The sequence below is a fragment of the Pteropus alecto genome, unplaced genomic scaffold (assembly GCF_000325575.1).
Source record: "Pteropus alecto unplaced genomic scaffold, ASM32557v1 scaffold511, whole genome shotgun sequence".
NCBI lineage: Eukaryota > Metazoa > Chordata > Mammalia > Chiroptera > Pteropodidae > Pteropus > Pteropus alecto.
The window spans coordinates 1,875,295-1,898,806 of NW_006431911.1; the positions used below are offsets into that span (position 1 = coordinate 1,875,295).

Genomic DNA, 23,512 nt, shown 5'->3' on the forward strand with positions numbered 1-23,512 from the left:
CTCCCTATCCTTAAAGCCATATATCTTTTCATAGATCGCATCTCAAGTACTAAATCTTTTCAATTTCACCTTATATTTAAAAAGCCAGCTTCTTATATAATTCGATTCAATGAAAGGATAAAATATACAAGATGAAGTGAACACTTATTGGCTTAAAATGAAACTTTTTCTTTAAGGCTCAAGTAATCCTAAACAACAAACATAAGACACAAAGAAAACATCCACAAACAAATGCTTAGTCAAGTCCATACAATCATACTTTTTAATATTAATTTCAAGGCAATGTCTTGATTTCCTGTTTTATAAATTACAAATGTTCTCAAAGATACAACAAGGAAACATTTGGATGATGCAAGAAAAATCTCTCGGCGTTTAGCCTGCCGTGAGAGTATATTTTTAAAGACATTAGAAACCTCATGGCATTTATGAGATTTATCTTCATGTAGATTACAAATAATAATAATAATAAGACGATGATGATGATGATGATGATGACGATGATTATGATTATCGAGCCTCCAAAGAAACATTTTAAATTTTCGTTTTTAGGCCAAAAACTCTTTGCATTGGAGATAACTCACTCTCTGAGAATTACTTGATTTATCACCCCCTCTAGCCTCCCACTCCATCCCCTCCTAAACCTTATTTATTTCACTGGAGAGTAGCTGGCAGCCACCAGCCAGACTTCCCAAGCTTTTCCCTCGGCCTCTACTGCAACTGCAGTGGTAACTATTCTCCCAGGACAATTCCCTCCGTGGTCATCTTCCTTCTAGCTAGCTAGCCCCTTCTTAAAGAGATGGGCTCTAAAGATCATGATTTGGCTGCTACTGCAATTTTACCTAGGTGGTGAATTCATTCATTCATTCATTCATTCATTTAGAGATACTTTTTGTTATTATTTTCATTGTCAATAAGACAACAATAGATCTCTCAGGCGATGAGATCTTCTACTTTTAATTCATCTTTGATCCTCCAGGCACGAAGCCCGCCCTGGCTGTATCTGTTCATTTCCCTCCTGCACCGTTTCTTCACTTCTTTTTCTTCCTGAAGTTTCTTCTCCTAGAGAGGCAAAAGCAAAACCAGTGACTCTTGAAATGTCTCCCTTCATTTCCTTCACACCCTTCCCTGCACCCTTAACTGCATGTCCATGGTTACTTTCAACTTTAGGTTAACTTCCTGCCATCAAACACTCAGACATTCAGGGAATTCTAAGTACCACAGTTCCTGTTTTTCTGGTCCACTGTGTGATCGTGGCTTTTCTTTCTCAAATTTCATTGCTAAAATAAATAAAGAGGTCACTGCGTTCCAACAATTCATCACTCTGTCAAGGAAGAAATAGTAAAAGTTGGATTTTAAGGCCCTTGAAAAAGAAATCATGCCTGAAGTAAATCTGAAACTAAAAATTAACACTTTGAGAAATTAATTATAACTCTTTGCCTAATGCTGGCAAGTTTTATCCTGAAATTAGCACCTTCTTTTCTTGTTTACTGGCAGGGGGCAAAAAACCAAAATACCAAGAGAGACTGCACAGATACGAGTAGAAATATCTTCTCAGCTAAAGTAGACCTACTATACCCACCCCTCTGTCTTCCGTCATGCCATCCCTTTTATTTTTCATTTGATGTATGGTTCTTTGAAATTATCCTGTTTTCTCACCTATTTCCTGGATTCATTTATATTTCCCTTATTAAAACATAAGCTCTCCCAGGACAGACCTTTGCTGTCATATTCACTGGTGCATTCCTGGTGCCCAGAGCATAACCTAGCACACGGCGAGACCTCAAAAGTACCTGTTGGATGAAAGACAAATCAGAGAAATGACTTTCTCTTTGGTATCACACCAAAAGTAATTCTAAAATTAAAAAAATAATAATAATAAAGAAAGCCAAATTAATGTACATATAGGAATCCTAATGCCATAAAAGTGACGAAACTAGCTTCCTCTTCCAAACTCTTAAAATGAATTTAGGTTAAGAATGAAGAGTTGAAGTTACAGACCAGATACGGACTGATTTGGGCCAAATAATGAAGTTATTAAGGGCTGTTTATTCGGGCAAAGTGTGTGTGGCGGGGCTACCTGCTCTCTGCCCATTTCCCTGGTTCATCAGCTGTCGTTAGAGGATGGTGGGGATGAGGAGCATGGCGCACTTTCTTGGGGCTCCTTTTACCTCTGGTCTTCATGGCTCAAGGGTCATTCAACATTAGTTAACTGCCTCTACCGTGACTGCTAGAAAGCCTAGTAGTGATCTGATTCCTAGTGATCACTATTGGTCAGATTTCCAGGAGGAAACAGGCTGCGTCTGGTGGGAAATAATTCTCCACAGATCTCCAAAGTTTCTTTACCTCTTTGTGAGCCGAATGTGCTGATGGCCTTTGTTCCAGACCATCTTTTTAAGGATGTTTGTATTGCGAACAGCCTTGGAAGACGGAGATAGAATGTCTCCATCCAGAGTAGAAGGCAGGTTGGTTGGTTGTCCATTATAATTAACATGGTGTCTCTCTCCAGGGCAAAGGTTGGGCAGGTTTGCTTGCAGTCAGCCCATAATGAAAGAGCCCCAGGTATCCTAAGATTGGGGTTGCTCAGCTCCGATGCAAACCCCCTGCATATGCAGCATGTACCTGTGTACCTGGGATGCTCTGTGGGACTTGAGGGGGCAGGGGACTGATATGAACATGAAACATGGTGTTTGCTTCCCTGACTAAAAGCATCCTTAGTCTCCGATTCAGAGGTCTCTCGTCTTCTGCCAGCATCCACGAAACTGTAGTTTAACTGAAGAGCTTGTAAGTAGGGAAAATCTGAAATCTTTTACTTTTTGATAGTCTCGCTTGCTCCACCCCTACCAGGGTCCCGTATGTCCTGCAAAATAAAAACTTCTGGCAAAGGATTCATATGGGACAGGCTGCAGACAACCGAAGCCTCAAGATTGTGTGGTGGGAGACCCAGTGGTAGTGAATAAAGATATATTGAAGTCTAGGAAATAAATGAAGACATTTATTAAAGAGTACTTAATGTTAATAATAAGAATGCTAGTTTACTAATTGATCATATACCGTTCCTTCGCGTAAGACACTCCATGATCCTTATAGAATAAAATAATGGATTTATATCCTTCCTGTTTCCAAAACCGGTTTGAAGATGTTTCCAATAAAAAATACAGATAATTAATATATTCAAAGAAGAGTGAGAAGAAGCGATTGGGGACTAGAGGCGAAGAAGGATCTGAGAGCTCAAGTCTGCCAGGCACTTTTCAAACTTTACTTCATCCTCTAAGGACCCGTTGAGCTTGCTCTCACTTGTCACATTTGACTGATAAGGAAACTATAAGATATGCAGCGTATCTGTGAGTGTAACATATGTGGAGTAGCTGGCTCCTATCCGCCTTTGCTAGGAAATGGCAGAGCCAGGGTTTGAACTCAGGTTTATCTGGTTTCAAGGTACATGTTTCTTTGCACGACGCCGCAGTGATGGTCTCACCCCCAAACTAAACCACGGACTGTTGGGTCAGTTGAGCTCAGGGCTTAACCCCAAGTTTTCTGACAGCATGTCAAGGAGAAAGCTGAATTAAATGCATTATCTTAACGAAGAAAGCCCCTCGGTCCATTTCTTGTCGCACAATAGAAAGAGAAAAAAAGAATAGTATCAGAATTTAAAGAAGAGGAAAAAAACCTACAATTTTAGATACAGTACGAGGTAGGCTATACCATTTACTTTTCTGAACCCCGTTAGCTTAGGGACTGCAATAATAATAGTAATAAGAATTATTATAATTCTTCTTATGTGATAAGACCAGTAAACTAAGGAACTCTGACGATCTTATCGAATATATTGTGATACTAGCAGCTTTAGCAGAATTGGCATCAGAAGAAAAGTAGAAGATGATAAAACGCGACTTGACAAAACCAATCTGTTATGCGAATGTTAGCTAGTTAGTTGCGGGGATTGTTTCTCAACACAGAATGTATCCCATAGCTTCTCTGGGAGTTCTTGAAAGGTCTATTTAAAGGTTTTATTAAAGTGTAAGTTAGAGTATGCTCTGAATGGGAGAGGTGGTTTTCTTTTTGTAAAAAATTCAATGTTTTTAGTAATATATACAAAGTTAGCTCAGTTAATTAAAAACCAGTATCTTCGTTTAGATGGGGCAAAAGATAGATCTAGAAATTTCAAGATTTCTGCAATTGGAAAGTGGATGATTTAACGTAATTTGAAAGCACTTTTAATTTCATGCCTGCTTTAAGTTGTCTGTGTATGTGCGTGTTTTAACGATAACCTAATTACACCGCCCCGGACTTGAAGATCTCTGGCTTCCTGAAAAACTAGTTCATCCGTTAGTATTTAAATCTGTTCAAAGCACTTTTGATCGCATTTCTCCCAAGAAGCTCCCGCCTTTGTTCTTTAGGGACACGTAGTCCAACTCCATTCTTAATATCCTGTTTTCGTTTGTCAGCGCGGTTGTCCTTTTCATTGCCACGTTCCCATCATCCCCTTCTCTCATGTGGTGCTTTACAATAACAGTTCAGGACAAAAAGAGTCACTCCTCTTTCTGCGCCTTAGGGGGAAAAAAAAAAAAAAGACTTCAGTCCCTGACGGTCGGGCTTCAGCGATCACGGGAAGTCATTAAAGCATGTTCTTCATAATAGTTAACCAGGAGTTGTGAATAAGGGTTACTTTTCTTTATTTTTGAAGATCCCAAAGTAGCTTCAGGGTATTGTGAGCGTGAGGTTTTTGTGTGTGGCTCGCTTTGAAGTTGAGAGAAAAAGCAATTTCCTTTGAGAAAAGGGGCTATCATATTCGAGAGAATTTCCCAGTCCTTTCATACAATAGGAATCCGTTACTATGTAACATCGCCATTACCTTGGTGAGTCATGGGACCAGGTTGGTCGATTCCATGGCTGAACTTAGGTTTTCCAGAGCTCAGAGCACAGTTGTGATATGCCACGTTGGCCGTCATCAGCGACTAGTTTTTGATGCATTTTTCTCCTGGCGGATAATAAGTGGGAAGGGGAGAGTGTGTACTTGCTCTGCCTTCTAGAGGAGTATTTAATAAAAGAAGTAAGGAAAAGTTTCCCCAAGTGGCAAGTGGTTTTCCAGGTGGAATCTACTTGCTGCAAAAATCCAGCTCAACTGGCCTTTCCTTCAGAGACTAGACCTCCTAGGTCATTTTGCTAATTTCCAGGCTACCCTTTTCAGAAATGAGTGGGCGTATTTTTTTTCTTTTTCAGTGCATAGATTATTTGCAAGTTTCTGTTTTTGCACAGAGGAAGGAAATTTTCTCTAATTCAGGAGGTCCGAAGAGTGAATTCCGTAAGTCCCAAGTAATTTTGCAAAGGTGCTTTCGTCTGTGTGCGTGTGCATATACACACAGACATATTTGTATATGGCGACAAAAACGAATTCCATTGTAGACATATGTAGGATTTTATATAGATACAGAAATAGCTCTATGGATGTATATAGAAATTCCTCTCGAATTTGAAATGCACTCGGAAAAGCATTCAGGGAAGGTGGTGTTTAAGCGCTTTTCACCTGTGGGTGGTTTCACAGGGATCAGTGGCTTCCGTTTCTTCCACCGTCACGCTGCTGGTCCGCACTCCGGGAGACTTGCTTGTGGACTTCTGTGTGTGACTAGGTGTGATGAGTTCTCTCTCCCTTCCTTCTCTTTCAAATCTGCTGTTACTGCCTCAGAACCCTGTTCTTCCCTGGGACCCTGGTACAGGACAGACCTGGAAAATATCAGTCATTTTCAATACAATACACAATAGGTTCCATTTGCCTTTAAAATCGGATGCTTTATTTCTTAACATAAACTGTAAAAGATAATGAAGTGTCTGAGCCCCTCTGATAGTGGAAAATTTCCTGTAAAGCTTGTCAGACTATGCTCTTTAGAAGATTTTAAAATTTGTTGTTGTTGATCATTTCCTTTTGGTTTTGAGGGGTGGAGTAAATGTGTTTCCTGATGTTTCCACTTGAGGTGTTCAGGCGAATTTTGCACAACGCCAAAATGTCTCAGCAATTTTGACGGTTTTAACGTCGTTTTAACAGAAACGATGCTTTTGAATCTCTCGATGAAAAGTTCTTTCAAATTCTGTTTGATGGTATAAGTGAGTCTCTTCCATGGACAGTGAGGGCTGCTTAGGAAAGTCATCTGTACGTGAAATTGAGCAATCCCTTTGTTTATTGTTAGAAGACAAATGAAATTATCATTCGTAGAGACATAAGGCAAGAAAATATATGCTTGCATTTTGATGTCTGAGCGTGCGAAGCACACTTTGGCTTACTGTAAGGTGTCGCAATGCCATGAAACGTAGGCGCTGCAATATGCAAATGGCGCAACATGAGGAAGTACCTCTTGCCTCCTGTTCGCCCTTTATCAAGAATGTTCTTTAAACACCTTTGGTGGAGTCCAGATGTCTGGTGTATAAAGGGACCCGCGCAGGTTTACAGTCAGCGTGTTTGTTTTGGTTCGGTTAGGTATTTTTACACTTTGCTGATGATTTACTTTAGTGGCAGTTCTTGCCTGACATTGTGATAAGCAACGTCCTTGAAAGAACTACAGAGCAGGACACATTTCATTGTTGTTTGCTGTGGGGAAGACAGCTTCCCCTTCTTCCTTTAGACAATCCCTTTTGACAAGATGACTTTCCATCCTCAGTTCACTCTTTCTTTGCCATTCTGGAGACTGAAATTTGGGACGCCCATGACGACTTTGCCGTGTGTGTGTTTATGTATGTACTATATGTAGGTATACACATATTATACATATATACAGGAGATGTGCCGTGTGTGCACATTATATACATGTACGTCCGTGAACTTGTTCGTGTGTAATTACATATGTGTATATTTCGAACACATATTTTCAATTGTTTATCAGCATGGTAGATAGCAATTTAGATCTCTATTTTTGGAAGAAAAAATTACTCTGCTTTGTCCTGTCTGTGCAAGAGATCATTTTTCCTGCTGTAACATTTTAAAAGACTTCTTCCAGATATATATATTTAGATATAGATATAGATATTATGGTGGCATTGGTTAACTAGACACAAAATAATAAGCGTATTATTAAAAATAAAAAAAGCAATGTCCAGAGCACAATGTGATGATGTACTCAATAGCACACCGAAAGGACCGAAATGCAAGCTAGGCGACCATTGGTCGCTGACCGTGGGAGCCAGGCAGGGCAGCTCCTGTTGGCAGTGTGGAAAGCTGGCATCCAGCGCTCAGCTGTAGCATACTGACTCGCTGCTGCTCCCTGTGAGGAAAGAGGGTGTACAGATCCTGGTGCCAACTTATCATTTTTTTTGTTGGGTGTTGACCTGACCTGAGCTGGCTTTTCATCTGGTTTCAGTTGAATGTTGAAGTGGGCGAGGGCATAGGGAAGCCACGACGGGGTCCGTGTCAGAGGCATGTGGAAAAGTAAGAGGGAGGTTGGATTTTTCAACTCAGCAACCCTGGCGGGGTGGATGAGGTGGAGCTGGCCTTCCTGGAATTGTCGCGTCGATTTTCCTGTTGTGGTTCACTGTTGACGCTCTCACAGACACACAGGACCGCTCCAGCACTGCCTGCCACCCACCATCTGGTCTCGGTGGCTTGTCTGTCATTTCGTGGGTTCCCATCCTCTGCCTACGGCGATGTTTCTTCAAAAAGAACTAGGGTGCAGTCCATTGGTGGGTATTCAAGGCGATCTGTTTGTAAGAGTCTGGAGAGATGCTAGAAGGATTATTAAGGGCGAATGTGCTATTTCCTGTTTTTAACCTGTTTATCAGCCTTTCAGTACAACAAATTGCATTTCTGAGACTGTCGAGGGGGTTTCTTCACTATTAAGACAGAGCAGGATCGGTCAGTCGTCTGGTCAGTTGTCCCTGGAGAAATCTGGATTGCTTTTTTTGCATTGCCATTTTGTCTTTTTTGTTTGTCTGCTTGCATAAGTGAACTCCAGAAGGTGTGTTTCAGCGCTCTGTTAAGGAAATTTGGGAGAGTAGGTTTCAATTAAAATAACCAGACAGTGTGACCTAGCTCCCATTTCTCCTTAATTTTTATCATTAAAGCCTTCATATCCCTAAAAGACATCTGCCATGCTTTCGAGTGATTCTTTTCAGGAATGTTCATTCATTATTAATCAGGCTGCATGGTCAAGAAGGGTATGTGATTATTTTAAAGAATGTCCTAGAGATCTAATTACTAAAAAACGAGCGTGTGAGAGACAGATGTGCAAGTACAGGAAAGGTTTTGGGAACAGTTTAATTCAATTTGCAGAAATTCCACCAGGTGGTTGTTTGGTGAAATTAAAAGTCTTCCCTGGTTGTCGCTTTAGGTATCAGGTCAAACATTTTAACTTTAACACTTCTTAGAATAAGGATGAAATGACGAGTTATTGAAAATCTTGTACTAATCAGTTGTTTTAAAAGTTGAGGCTAGAGCCTCAGCGCTTATCTGCTTGTCACTTATTTTTTTTCAATCGGTCCCTCCGGTGCCCTAAAATTTGGTTGGCAGAAATTCTCAGTCATCTGTCACTGATTAAGTGAACGAGTTTGAGTGTGCTGACAGTCAGAGGTTAACCACAATGTCATTTCGGAGGCATTACCTATAGAATGTTACGGGATCACTGTTTTTTATCGCCTGTTCCTACTCAATGTATTATTTACACTGTTGCTTTAAGAACCACTTTGCATTTTTCCTGCTCTCTGCCGTCATCTGCCTATGTTGTGATATCGATTTCCAGTCTTTCAGAATGCCATTAAATCCCAGTGCATCTCCCTCTCTCCCCTCTCCCCCTCATTCCATGGCCCTGTTTTGTCGTGCACTTTACTGATTCACTCGTCTCTCAAATCAGCCAGGGTACTAAGCAGCAAAGTAGCGTTCGGGGAGTACATTTATTCTGTGGTTTTTATAACTCAGCTGTAGGATACATTGAGTGCTTGTGCGATGTTATTTAAAATAGTCCATTCGTGCTGAATTCATCCTGGATGTAGCATCCAGTTTTTACGTGAGATGAGAGCAAGTCCCTTCTGACGTTAGTCTCTGTTGCAAACCCTGCCTCAGACACCGAGGTTAAATTCCAAGGTTTTACAGTTCTGAAGTTGGGAGTCCGCTGAAAGTCTGTATTTCTGCTCATCCAAGGTCAGAACATCATTCCACGGTCTTTAAAAAATCACTCCACGTGTGGTTCTATAACAGGCGTCATCTCATAGCAAAACTCCAGATGACAGTAAGTCAACTAAATCTTAATTACCCATGTGAAGAGACGGGGTAGGAAATGGACTTGATCATGTTTCTGAAATTCAGGACTCATAAAGAATGAAATTTATTGGATTCGTAACATTTCTGATGCTGACCCTTTTTCGGTACACTTTTAGGAATTTCTTTTTCCAAACCATTTTTATGTGGCTCGGTGTAACATTGTGCGCTTTTTACAGTGTGTTTGTCACCTCGGTTATGTTTCGGTAAATTTAACGTTGAGCTTAGTTCCCATACCCCAGAGGATATTTGGGGGAGTGGAAACAGAGGAAGTGCCCTGAGAATCATCCAGGCAGTGGCTGAGAGCCACCTGATACCAATAATTGATCGCAGGCCACCTAGTGTTGGTATCCAAGTTTATTCCTTTGTCTAGTGACTCATGAATTTCCCTCCTAGTGATGGCTTTCAGAAGGGTACAGAGCGAGGGACTGAAAGTGAAATTATCGGTGGCTGGCACGTGTGCTCTTTTTCATATACTCCAAATTAGAAAAAATGATTATTTTTCATAGACCATGCAGACATGACATGTGGGGAAGCACTGAGAAATGGGTATATCCTATGATTAAAATAGCAGTGCCTCCATTAAGAGAAATGTGGAATTAAAAAGCTCACGGATGAAATGCCGACAATCAAATATCTGCTTAATTCTAGTAGGCGATTGAGTTCATAGAATGCACTCGGTCTGGAGACTCCTAATTCTCGGTCACTTATTGAAAATATGGGTAAAATTTCCATATTCTTAGGATTTTGAACTAGAAACTGCTCATTGACTTTGGCCATGGATTAACCCTTGCAATGCGGGCTAATTCACAGGGATCCTAGGTGTTTCTTCAAGGTGCAGATTATCTTCATTGCCTCATCGCAGAGGCCAGGAGATCCAAGGAATAAAGTTGTGAAATTCTAAAATAAGTTACCAAGCAGGATGGTGGCCAGGGTTGCGACAGCATAGGCAGGGTTTTCAATGTGTTCTCTGCATGGACTTGCCTGGTCAGTAGTCTTGCCTCCTATTTCAAAAGAGGGGGCAAAAACAGATGAATCCAACAGACGCGATCCCTTCGAACTTCTGTCTCCTTGGCCTATAACAATAATCCATAAAGACCCCCATCCTGAGTTCTGCACCTCCCTTCTCCAGCCCAAACCCTACATCCGAACTCTTTTAAGTTCTGATGTCCTTTCTCCTCCACTGGGAACTTTTTCTCAGTCTTCCTTCCAGATCTTATATCTTGGACCAAAGAAAGCCCTCCTCCCTCTGGGAAAGTCACCTCCTGGGGTGAGTGCTATCTCAGGATGATGATAGCTGGATTCCAGAGGGAGCATGGGGCCGTCTGCCAAGGCAACTGGATCAGCCAGATTACCTCGACCATCGCTTGGGTGCCAAGGTTCCATCATCCCTACAGCCCTCACCCGTACTTCTCCGCCTCTCTGTTGATTGAGTTTCCTTAACCCCCAAAGGCACGAGCCTCTTACATCCAGGTTTATTGTGGGGAGTGTTCAGGGGAAGGTGGTCTTTTGGCTCAGGCCACCCATTCATAATTGGCCTCAAATTTAGGCTGAATATTATCTCCATATGAGATTTGTGTTTGTGCGTGTGCTCGTGCGTGCATGCCTGTATTGGTCCCAGAGCTAATCTGACTCTAGTGAAAGAACGAGATGGATTATATAACTTTAAACCTGGGTCCCATTCTGTCGTGTACTAGGAAATACTATTTTTCAAAAAATACTTCAGTTATTTTGTGACTAGGATAATTATATTGCTTTGTGTTTTTCATTTAAAAGCTTTACTTTGCTAATCGTAAATATTTAAGACATGCCACGCTATGTAGAGCCATCTTTTAAAACAATGCCCCTTTGTTTAGTATGAGATCACCAAATACAAGAGTGACCAGGGAATCTTTGGGCCTCTAGGATGCTCTAAGCTCATCTTAGAGTGCCAAGAATCTTGGGGCCTCTAGGATGCTCAAACCTCATCTAAAAAAAAAAAAAAAAAAAAACTAGAAAATAAACATAAAACCAAAAAATACTTCATGAAGGAAAAAAATGATTCGCGCTGGGAAAAAGAGGAAAGGCAATTACTAAGAGCAGGAGATGGTCCCACCGACTGGGGTCGCTGGTATAAGAAATGAAGGGAATAAGGTTGAAGAAGCGGTTTGGGAGAAACTTGGGCAAGGCTTTGAAAAAGGAGATAAGGCGTCAGGACCCCTACTTTGGGCGGCAGGGAGCTGCACAATGTTTTCCTCCTTTAAGAGAAGTGACAGGAAAAAGCTGTGGTGCCAGAAGCATGTTGCAGAGATGAAACCGAAGCACGTAAGATTGGAGGTCAAATAGCAAATGAGTCTAGGAACGCAGTAAAGATCTAGATCAACACAGAGGCAGTGGGAAGGAAACCGAAGAACTGCTAAGGATTGACACTTACGTGTATTGGCTAATGATTTGCTTTCGGGGGACAGAGAGGGCATAGTTTCTTATTGATACTGAAGCATATTACCACAACACTTGATGGCTTTAAACGACGCTGGAGGTCAGAAGTCTGACACAGGTCTCACTGGGCTGTATTGAAGGTCTCTGCAGGGCCGCATTCCTTTCTGGAGGTTCTAGGGAATATGTTTCTTTACCTTTTTCAGCTTCTAGAGGCCGCCCACATCCCGTGGCTTGTGGACCCCTTCCGTCTTCTGCGCCAGCAATGGCCTCTCGAGTCTTTTTCACATCGCATCGTCTAACACTACTCTTTTGCCTCCCATTTTGACATTTAAGGACCCTTGTGATGACATCGGGTACACCAGGATCATCTCGTCTACTATCTTGGTCTCAAAGTCAGCTGCTTAGCAACCTTAATTCTATCTGCAACCTGAATTCCTCTTTGCCTTGTAACCTGATATGCTCACGGGTTCTGGGAATTAGGGTGTGGATGTCTTTGGGGGCCATTATTCTGTCTCTCCCAGAGAGAGAGGTGGGTTTCTGACTCGTGGTGATCAGGAGACTGGAAATGGAAACTCTATGAGACACCTGGACTCTTGGGGGGCAGACAGGTTTGGGATAGAAGCTGAGAACTCCCATGACATGCACACTCTGAGTTGGGGCACTTAGAGGAAATGAAGCAAAGAACTGTCAGTGTTGAACTGGGATTCTGGAAAGAGATGGCATTTGAGGTCCATGCCTAGGAGTCATTATCAGAGGCAGAACATGAAATGAACGAACAGCCTGGCTTTTTGAAGGAAAGCTGGACCTTTAGAAAGCACCTTGACTTTGGTTAGCTGCAAGAAGTCAGCAGCGGTTACAGAGGAAAACCAGAAAAGCATAATTTTAGTGATACACAGAATGAGAGAGGGAAGGAAAGAGGGAGAAGTGTAAAAATACATAGTCATTGTTTTCCTCTGAAATATCCATCTATTAATTTTCCATTTTAAAGAACTGCTCTCCTCAGAAGTCTTGAATCTGTAAGGAAGTTTCTTGAAAGACACCTTGCATTCACTGTGTCCCAGGATGCAGGGCTCAAAGGTAACTTGTGACTAAAGACTCTCCTGCTTAGGGATGTGATCACTGTGAGCGCTGGAAGGAACATCTGTGAATACTCACCCAGGGACACGCAGCTGATAAATAGCCGAGCCGTGGACCATTCTAGATCGTCTGGTCACCCCTCCAGCTCTTTCCTTTCACTCACAATTCTGCGCCCTGCTCTAGACTGCAAACCTTGGACGAGCAGAAGTGTGAGCCGTGAGTCGTCGCCATTCCCGGTTTGTCGCAAGGGGTTCCCGTGGTTTCCCACATCCTCCTCTGAATGAGGACCGGTCAGCCCATTCAGAAAAGTGTTGACCTATAGGATTTCCTGGCAATGATATGCAAGTGTGATTTCCTTCCATTGTAGTGACAGCTAAGAAGTTGCGGGCGCGCTCCCCCTCCCCCTTAGGCTTGCAAATTAAATTATGGGAGTTCCAGAAAGACAACATGTTCAGAATCTACCCCCACTTACCTCTGTGTTCTCGGCGAACCCCTGTTCGTCTTCTAGAACCCACCTCGCATGTTGCCTACTTCAGGAAGCTTCCCCATCCTCTTCACCCAGTCCTTGACATGTGTCTTTTGTTACGTTGCATAACAATTTGTTCGTATTCCTTCTCTTCTAATGGACCGTAAGGTCATTGAGGCAGGGGCCACATGTTACCAGCCCTTGTCCCAGGACCAAGCACCTAGAGAAACTTCAGTATTTGGCGAAAGAATGAATGGCATTTGCACTTATCAAAAGAGATACTTTAAAGAAAACTAGAAAGCAAACCACGCTAACTTTTAAGGCAAGGGGATGGCACGCATGCTTACTAGTAACGTACTGTTGAGTCGTTTAACAAGAATGATGTCTACATCGTGGCAACATCTGGACGAAAGTAGAAAAAACGGGATCCATTATCGACGTCAGATCGAAAATCTCCTACCTTTAGGGCCGGATATAGGCAAAAGATTCAGAAAACTGGCTGAAGCTCACTTTGCGTCTAGCTATTTTATCTCCGCTTAATACATTGAACCATCATTTACAGCGTAGACACTTGCACAAGGCACCACGCCAGGTGCTATAGCAAAAGAAAAGGATCCAGTTCTGAGCAGCTGCAATTAAATCTTCCTTACATGAATTGCCCCTAAGCGCTCAGCTCACATCATTTCTTTCCATTGATGTCAGGGTGAAATCCCATTACATATCATTTCCCGTTAGCACTTGAAACTTGTATGTTCTTGTCAGTCTCAATCTACCGTCATTGCCATTGTCGCCCGCACAGCATTTTATTCATACCTCTCTGGGAGTGATTTTTATTTATGTTTTGGCTAGCTCTACGTGTCTCTTTCTTCTAATACATGGGTCAGCAGAATAAGATCTGCAGGCCCAATCCAGCTTGCTACCCCTTTTTGTAAACACGATTTTGTTGGATAACCACACTCATTCATCCGCGTATTGTGTAGGACTCCTTTTGTCTGCTATTATGAAAGTCGAGCAGTTGCAACAGAGACTATATGGCCTGACATGCCAAAAATATTTACTGTCCTGCCCATTATAGAACAAGTTTGCTGGCCTCTGTTCTAATATACTGAGAGATCCTTAAAGGCAGTGGTTATGTTTTATCCTTTTTCGGTTTCAACCCCAACTTCAGTACGTGTATTAATTCAATCAGTGAATGTTCGAGTCCTACTATGTGCAAAGCGCTGTTTCGGGCACTGGCGGTACATCCGTCCAGGAGCAAAGCAAAGTCTCTGCTCTTGTAGAGCGTGTATTCGAGTGGCGTGGCAGCGGGGAGAGACGGAACCGTGAACAAACTAATAGAATATGTTGGTGATACATGTAACAGAGAAAAACAAACCGCGATGGAGAACGATTGCCGTGACAAGTGGACGGGTGGCTGTGGTGGCAGCAGGAGAATTGGTTCTACGTGGGTTCACGTAGAAGGTGACACTGGAGCAGAGAGTTACGTGGATTCCAAGACCTTGTCAGGGGGAGACAGGACGTGCTTGGCATGTTTCAGGAATCACGGGGCCATGTGCCCGGAGCAGAACAAGGGGTAGCGTGGGAGGAAGTGAGGTCATCATCTGAGTCTCTGTTTTCAGAGGCTGGTTTCCTTCTGGTGGATTTCTCTGGGAGGGAGATGGGAAGCCCCTAGAGGGGAGAGCAGAAGAAAGGCGGGTCCCGTCATGTTTGAACAGGATTGCTGGCTTCTGAGTGCAGGATAGATTATGGAGGGATGTGCAGTTGGGAGGGGAGATAGGAAATCATGTAGAAAGGCACCGCGATAATCAAGGACAGAGATGATTTTCGCTTTGCCCGTGATCATAGAGGTCGGATGATGAAGATACCAGATTCTGGCCTCTCGAGCCAGCGCAGTGCCTGGCATTCAGTAAATGTCTGTTGAATAAAATGCGAGTTTCCATTGTGGTCAGCAATAGAATCACTTCTAGAAAGGCCGTGCCATTCTGGGATGGAATCCTGGCATCTACTTAGAAACACTGTCGTCATAGCTCAGACCAGACGTCATTGACGCTCATCCCTCTGTTGAGGTCCTTCAGTAAGTGTTCTCCTTGTCGCACCTGACGACAGAGCAGACTAAAAGGGCTACGTTTTTACTTTAATTTACATGTTCGTGATGGGAAGAGAGAAGAAATTAGATTGAGGCATAATTCTATTTTTCCATGCTTAACTAAAATAATGATCAGTAGGTAAAACATTTCAATTGCTTCCAAGCCACCTGTACGTTGAGTTGCCTGGGAAGAAGAAAGGATGATAAGTTTCTCACAACAGCAGCCCTGGGATCGGGTTCCATTGCAGGTTGTGGAAAGACGAGCAAGCTTTAATATGTCCTGTCCGGCTACCCATTTATTTTTTCCTTATGTAGTTAATATTAGCAAATGGTTGAAGGTTCTTTTTTTTTTTTTAAGATACCAGGCTTCTGTGGAGCCAGCGGCTCTTTAATTTTTAACAAGCTCAGCACAGAACTCTACACTTTTAATGATCAGTTCCCATTCAGTTGGTAGCAAGATGAGCATTAATTTAACCCAAGCACCACATGGTATTTCTGAGGGATGCTGTTTCAGACGGGGTCAGGGGATTCCAGAAATTGAGAATTGTGTAAATAAACGGAGGTGTGAATACAAAAAGGCTGATTGTTGGAATCCCTAAACATTGCCCTGGATGTGAAGGCTTCCCATAAATCTGGCTGAGAAAACCCCCTGGAGGGTGATTTGAACCTTGCGCCCACCCGGGGAACCACACTATTCTCCCGCAGCCAGCAGTGGGCTGCAATTAATATGCCCGGCACTGTTCCACAGACCTCTGCTAATGGTCTTGAAAGGGAGAAGGTTCAAAGAGGCTCGGTTCCCAGGCCTGCTAATGAGCATGAGACTCTTCCCCCTTAATGAACTGGAGCTGACGTGGGATCCCCCTACCCTTTTTGAAGAGAAGGCAGGCAAGAGTTCACAAAAAGCTGCAGGACTTCAGGCGAGGGGAACGTGAAGCTGGGCCACCCGAAGGTGGCCTGGAGGGAAGTGGCAAGGCTGGTGGAGGTCACGCTCTGAGGGTGAGGCTGGACCTCCTGCCAGCTCGCTGGCTTCAGTGACGAGCCCTTGGTGGGAGATTTTAGGCCAGGAGGGCTGTTCGGGGTCCCTCAGAAGCCCTTGCAAGCCACGTTGGAGTGATACCATTACCTTAAACTGCTTTCTAAACCGTGATTATTACCACTTAGCAAATGGATATCGTAGCCACTAAAATCCTTGTTCTAATTGACTAAATCGTTATTGGTCATTGGTACCCGAGCTCACCGCGGCCACTAAAAAGGCCCTTAGATATTTTTCTCCGCGTCGTTCTGCCCGCCGACGTCCCATTGCCCGGATTAAACAATAGAATTATTCAGTAGAGCAGTAAACATATGCCAAAAACATTGCCTCTGTCACGATCGTCTTTGTGAAATCTGTTTTTTTCCCTCAAGAATATATTTTGAAAATCGACATGCTATATTTAAGCATTATTTCTGCTGAAATCATGCATTTGATTTCATATACATTCCATGCCCATTTCTACGATAAGTGCCTTTCTCCTTCTGTGAAGCCTGGTTTGGTATTGCAGAGTAAAATGTCCTTGCAACATATATATGAGCACGTAAGTTTATAAATTCAAAGTTATGAAAAACTGTAGTTCATTAACTAACGCTTCTACACTTTAATTTTCAACGGAGGGTAAAACTTGGCTGTGACACAATAAGATTATTGTGATTAGATACAAATTATGAAAATTATAGTTTCGATAACTTGCCAATTTGGAGTAAAACCTTTTAAGGAACGAAATTGCCCCCCACGACCCGCTGACTGGAACTTTGAGAAAATGTCAGCTGATAGGCTGGCTTAGGGTGTTCCCCCCACCCCACCCCCGCCCTGCTTAATTCCCTAGTGAATAGAAAGAGAATTATTTGGAATGTACACAGATTTACCCTTCCGTGAGCTGTATTTGGAATTATTCTGAGATGCTTTCAAAGCCGACAGCCCCCGCAGCTGGGCCCCTCGCGCCTAATCAGATCTTATGTCCTGTTTCCAGACACTTGATCAGCTTCCTTGGAATTTGCTGATGACCCAAGAGAGCTTTGCCTGAAGATGGAAACACTGGAGTCGGAGCTGACCTGCCCTATCTGTCTGGAGCTCTTCGAGGACCCTCTCCTGCTACCCTGTGCACACAGCCTCTGCTTCAACTGCGCCCACCGTATCCTGGTGTCACACTGTGCCACCAACGAGTCCGTGGAGTCTATCACCGCCTTCCAGTGCCCCACCTGCAGACATGTCATCACTCTCAGCCAGCGAGGTCTAGACGGGCTCAAGCGCAACGTCACCCTGCAGAACATCATCGATAGGTTCCAGAAGGCATCCGTGAGCGGACCCAATTCCCCCAGTGAGACCCGCCGAGAGCGGGCATTCGACGCCAACGCCATGACGTCCGCCGAGAAAGTCCTCTGTCAGTTCTGTGACCAGGATCCTGCCCAGGACGCTGTGAAGACCTGTGTCACTTGCGAAGTGTCCTACTGTGACGAGTGCCTGAAAGCCACTCACCCAAACAAGAAGCCCTTTACAGGCCATCGTCTGATTGAGCCAATTCCAGACTCACACATCCGGGGGCTGATGTGCCTGGAACACGAGGATGAGAAGGTGAATATGTACTGTGTGACCGATGACCAGTTAATCTGTGCCTTGTGTAAACTGGTTGGGCGGCACCGAGATCATCAGGTGGCAGCTTTGAGTGAGCGCTATGACAAATTGAAGGTTAGTCCAATCTGCCTTAAGCCAACCCCTTTCCGCCAGTAAATGTCATGGAAATCAAAAGTGTATTCACTGCTAGCTACATGGCACGTGAAGGTTTTCTCCTCACCTTTGTTAACTGATCCGTTTTAGCATGTTTTTTTGGCAGCCTCTGAATGTTACACAATGAGGGTATCTTGTAAAAGTTGACTGCTGCTTGTAATTTTACCATTGTCAAGGTGAGGGTGCATTTCAAAAATCTGGATCATTTTCAGTCCTTGCGGGAGGGAGGGAGGGAGAGAGATCGAGAGAGAGAGAGAGAGACAGAAAGGAATGGCAGCAGGTAAAATCTGGCTTTGGGCATTCGTGGGGCATTTATTTTCCTCACTCGTCAGGGAAAACTAATTTCACTGGCATCGTACCTGTATCTAGTTACCGCACGAACGAGACAATGGAGGAGGAATGCCTGTAGCAAATGTGGGATTTTAGAGGACCTGTGACCTTTTATTCCTTGCGTAACTGATATCCAGCTTATTGGTGAACTAGAATGCTCTGATCATCTCGGATTTCACGAAAGAATTCTTTTTCGCGTAGGCTTTTTATTCAGTGATGTCATGGGCAAAACTGTTTGAACTTCACTTTGAACATGAAATTATTCATTTAACTCCAGCACAGGGAATGATAATTAATACGACTGTTTGTCAAATTAAAAAATGTCTCTCTAAATACGGATAGAATACATTAGGGAGGAAATAAGCCAAGTCTCCAGATGTCTGCGCAACTTCAGACGACGGTGGGTCTAATTATTGCAACCTCAGCCAAGAGAGTTTGCTCTGATAGTGAGATACTGTGGTTCACCAGCTAATTTTAGTTCACAAGACGTCAATTAAAAGGAAAGGAAGTATAAATTAAGAGCTCCGAGTAAATATATATTGAAGGCTTTCCTCTCAGGAAAAACACACACTGTTTTGTTGAGCAAACGAAAAATGAATCACATGATCAAAAGACTATTACCACTCAGGGTACATCCTCACCTTTCACAAATGGTTCCTATCACTTCTCCTTAGCACACGTGGGTGGTTGTGTCCACTGCGACCTCACAGTTTTATTTGGTGACGCTAGGATTAACTGACCACATCTGTGATTTGTTTTGTCTGTTTCTTGATATGCTGAAGGAAGTTGACACGCTGAAGTGAATCTTTGCTTCCAGATGTCACTTGGGGGAACGAAAGCATCACCTGGGCAGCCTGCCTCAAAGTGCCCAATGACCACGGGTGCAAATCCACCTTTAAAACTTGGAGAGAAGTTCAGCCTAAGGATTTAGCGATGCAGACAAGGGGAGATAGACGGTGACTGGGTTTCTAGTGCAGTCAGTGCACAACGGTCGCCAAAAACACACCTCGAAAGTCAATAATAGCAAAAAGCAGTGCACGTATGAATTGTGCCCCTAAAACAGATTCCTCAGAAATTGATATGGCTATCAAATTTTAGAAACCAAGATAATCCGCCCCCTGCCCCTGCTCATTTTTCGTTGGGGACAAAATGTTTAGGATGATTGGACATAAAAGGTGTGTTTCTTTTCCAAAATGTAAACATGCCAGATCTTCTTTTCTTTATCAAAAATTTCCCTTTGATCGGATCAATACTGTGTTTTTAACGATCATTTGTTAATATTTCATAGCGATATTCGATAGTCATCAGCTCCCAGGTTTGATATTTAAACCCGACGGTCGGGTTTTTCTCATTAATTGCGTAATGTCACAGGAGTCCTTAATTAATTATATAACATCTCCAAATTTATGAAGTGATACTGTCCTGCTTTGCTTTTTGTCATAAAAATGAAACTCTTCAATTATGAGCCCCGTACATTCGTCTAATCAAACCAGTAGGTTAGCGGTCATTGATACTGTCACCGGGGTGGTGAGGAGTCTGACAATTACAATGTAGCATATTTTTTTCTTCTAATTACAGAAATATAAGCATGTAAACAACACCCAGTGCACTGAAATGCATTTATAGCCACTCAACAAAATGTGAGCATTTATTTACAGCCCTTTCACAAAATGTGCTTATAAGCATTTAAACAAATAACAGGCTACCATAGCATGTTTGTTCTAAAACATGCCAGTTATGTTAGAGTAAAAAAAAGCCATGGGCATAGATGACATTTGGGCGTCTATGGTATTTCAGTTGTCACGTATTTATGAACATATGTGCTTCCTTGGTTTTTTGCAAACCTAGTATAACATAAACATTAATTTTTGAAGAAAATAATGGTATCACGAAAGGACCAAAACCAAGGGAGAGTATTTTTGTTAATTATTATTCGGGGCTGGAAAAGTAAATGTGTCCCGGAAGTATATTTTTCTGAGGCTTTAGCATTTCATACAGAAATGGGTTTGTGATGACGTGGAGACGCAAATAAAGCATGGAGAAATTTGAGGATGCTTTCATTGACTGGGCGATAGATTTGCTTTACTAATTTGGATATGTAAGGACTCAGGCGTCTCCTGTTTGAAAATATTTTTGTCCTTCTGTTCGTGAAAGTCCATTATTTGAGGAGGGGAATTCTGCAATAATTAGGAAGCTAATTATTCCTATTAGGAAGCAATGACACTAAACTTTGGTGGACATTTTTACTCATATTAGGTCTCAGCATACATGTGTTTATCTAAGGAATTGGAATTTATTTTCGTATATTACAGCTTTTTTTCTAGGCATAAAGAAAAAACATAAAAATCCCAACATGTAGAATTCATACACATTAAATCTTCCACATCATCTGAAATAGCATCATGTCAGGAATCTAATGCTTTCAGAGACCGTACATTGGAAAGCACTCATAAAATATCGAAGCAAAGAGAAAATTAAACCGGCATTTCCTGAACTCTGTTTTAAGATAAAAAGAGAAAATTCTTCCTGCCAAATGCATAAGTCTCTAAATGGAGCATATCATAATGTGGACCTTTTTACATCATTTTAATTGAATTTTGAGAAGCCTCTCGGTCCTCCAAACTTGGATTAAAAGTTTGGTCCGTGAACCACATAACATATAAGAGAATTTAATATAATGCATTCCAGAGTTTTCAAGGAATTACAATTCGGTAATTCCTTTTCTTCTGTTCCAACGTACAATGTTGGAGCTTTTGTTTCTTTTCTCTAGTTAGACCTATAAAAATATACAAACTGAGAAAAATTGACCTTTCCTTGCCCTTCAATTTCAGCATAGCCCCACTTCAAGTTTGTTGACGCTGAAGTTCCAAACCATTGTCTTGTTAGTCTGACTCTAAAAGTTGGCTAAGGGAGCGTATTTGTGTAATGCCTCTTTCGATGGGTCATATCATTGGAATTTTGTAATCGTTTGATAAAGATTCCAATCAAAGCTCAGCTTTCCTATGTAGCTCTTCTCATCTGGAGGTGAAGACTTGGGATTTCACTTGTGCATTTCATTTACAGATTGTAAGTTTTTCTATTTTTGAAAGTCCTGCGCTTTATTTGCACTTGGGAAAATTGTAAGTGGACTGAGCTAGACTTTTGTTTTAGTTTTCCTGAGAATTTCTATAACTCGCTTCTTCTTTGAAGATAGTAGTAGGTATAGCGCAGGTTTCAGTGAAGGAGGTGTGTGTGCGTGTGTGTGTGCGTGTGCGTGTGCGAGAGAGAGAGAGAGAGAGGGAGGGAGAGAGAGAGAGATGCATGTGGCGGCTAGCGGCCAGGGATGCTGCTGCATTTTACAATGTGAAGGTCGAACCTCCACCACATAGAATTATCTGGCCCCAAATAGCGCCCAGGTTGAGAAATCCTCATCTGTGAGAAGAATTGTGTTCACCACTGTATTATTTTGCTAAGGCTGCCCTAACAAGAGACCACAAACTAGGTGGCCTAAATGACAGAAATTTATTGTCTCACCGTTCTGGAGGCCAGAAGTCCAAAATCAAGATGTCGGCGGGACCCACTCTTCCTGAGGACTGTGGGAAGGATACGTTTCAGGCTTCTCTCCTTGGACTGTAGGTGGCTCTCTTCTTCCTGTGTCTCTTCGCATGACGTTCTCCCTGTGTGCATGTATTTGAGTCTAAATTTCCCCTTTCTATAAGGACATCGGTCATGTTAGATTAAGGGCCCACCCTCCTCCAGTATGACCTCATCATAACTGATTACATCTGCAGTGACCCTATTCCTAAATAAGGTCACATTCTAAAGTATCGGGGGTTAGGAATTCAACATACGAATTTGGAGGGACACAATTCATACTACATCAGTCACTTAGTCCACTTTATTATCTAGTCATTTGAACGTATGTTATGTCTCTATCAAGGATTTAATTGCCTTAAGTTAGGTAGAGACCTTCAGCTCACAACTGCTCCGTCACCTAAGACTCACCACAGGGTCTTGTAGATAATTAATTCTCAATAAATACTTGTCAGCTGCTTCATTCATGATCAACTATTAAACCTACGTGAAAGTTTACATTTGTAATAATATTAAAGATATTCATTCATATATGTGACTAAGCATTCTATAAGATAATTTCTAAATAAGAGCGGAGCCAGATATCACATTATATTTTATCCAGTTGGATACGAACCAATATTTTCATCTATATTGCATTTTGTTGGCTTAAATTTAATGGTGTGGATTTTGATAGACTATCTCAAATAATTGTAGAACAATTCACATTTCGCGTTTCGTGCTAATATGTGATGGACACTTGATAGCCCTTTCGTACCTATGATTTTATTTATCTTTCCATCAACCACATCGGGCACGTGTCTTTTTTGAGAGATTAATGAATAAGTAAGTTAATATACGCTTCACAAGTAGAGGCAATAGGAACAGATACAATCTCCTTCCTTCACGGAGCTTATAGTCTAGTAGAGAATTCCAACAGGTAATATTTTTCCTGTTGGTGGTGGAGAGAGGCACCCCATGCCCAAAGCAGGGGCACCAACCCCAGGCCTGAGAGATGGAGCAAGGCTTTCTAGAAAAAGGACCATTACACCTAACTATTTCCAAACCTTTTATTAAAAAACAACGTCGAATTACTAGATATCTGTAAATTCCCCGGTGTCAGTCATTTTTTATTTTTTTCACATATGGCATCCTTTGTGTAACCCTATATACTTTTTCAAACCAGTTCACAACATTCCAGGCTAGATTTTAATCTAAAATGTAGAGGCACCTGATGACATTTCACCACATGGCGCCATTAGGATACGCGAATGAGTCAGTCGTATGCCTTCTGAACTACTTCGATTATATGAGGTCTCACCAGTTCTAACTGGCCCCTTCAAAATGCACTTCTGCTTGTGCTAATTTTATGGGAACATTTCTTTAGTCTGCACTATATATGTTTCTAAAATTCCCATATGATGAAAATAATGTTTCCAAATATTTGTAAAATATGTTAAAACCTATATTTTAAGTTTTTTAGTTTAGTGCAGAATTATTTATGACATAGGGCTTAAAAGAAAACACCTCCAGGGATATGTTTTTAACAGTAAGCTCAAGGCCACATCTTTCCCTTCCCTCCTTCTT

General features: G+C 42.2%; 1 protein-coding gene across 3 annotated transcripts in view; it reads left to right on the forward strand.

The window, feature by feature from the left end:
• The window catches only part of MID1 (midline 1), a 546,989-nt gene that overhangs the window by 431,181 nt on the left and 92,296 nt on the right, over positions 1–23,512 (forward strand). For 2 of the 3 annotated variants that reach the window (XM_015599319.2, XM_006906038.3), the window contains one exon: positions 17,289–18,004. In XM_015599319.2, coding sequence (XP_015454805.1) covers positions 17,345–18,004 — 660 coding nt within the window. In that variant the 5' untranslated portion in view covers positions 17,289–17,344. The remainder of the gene's footprint in view (positions 1–17,288; positions 18,005–23,512) is intronic. The other variant, XM_015599326.2, reaches the window with a different exon arrangement.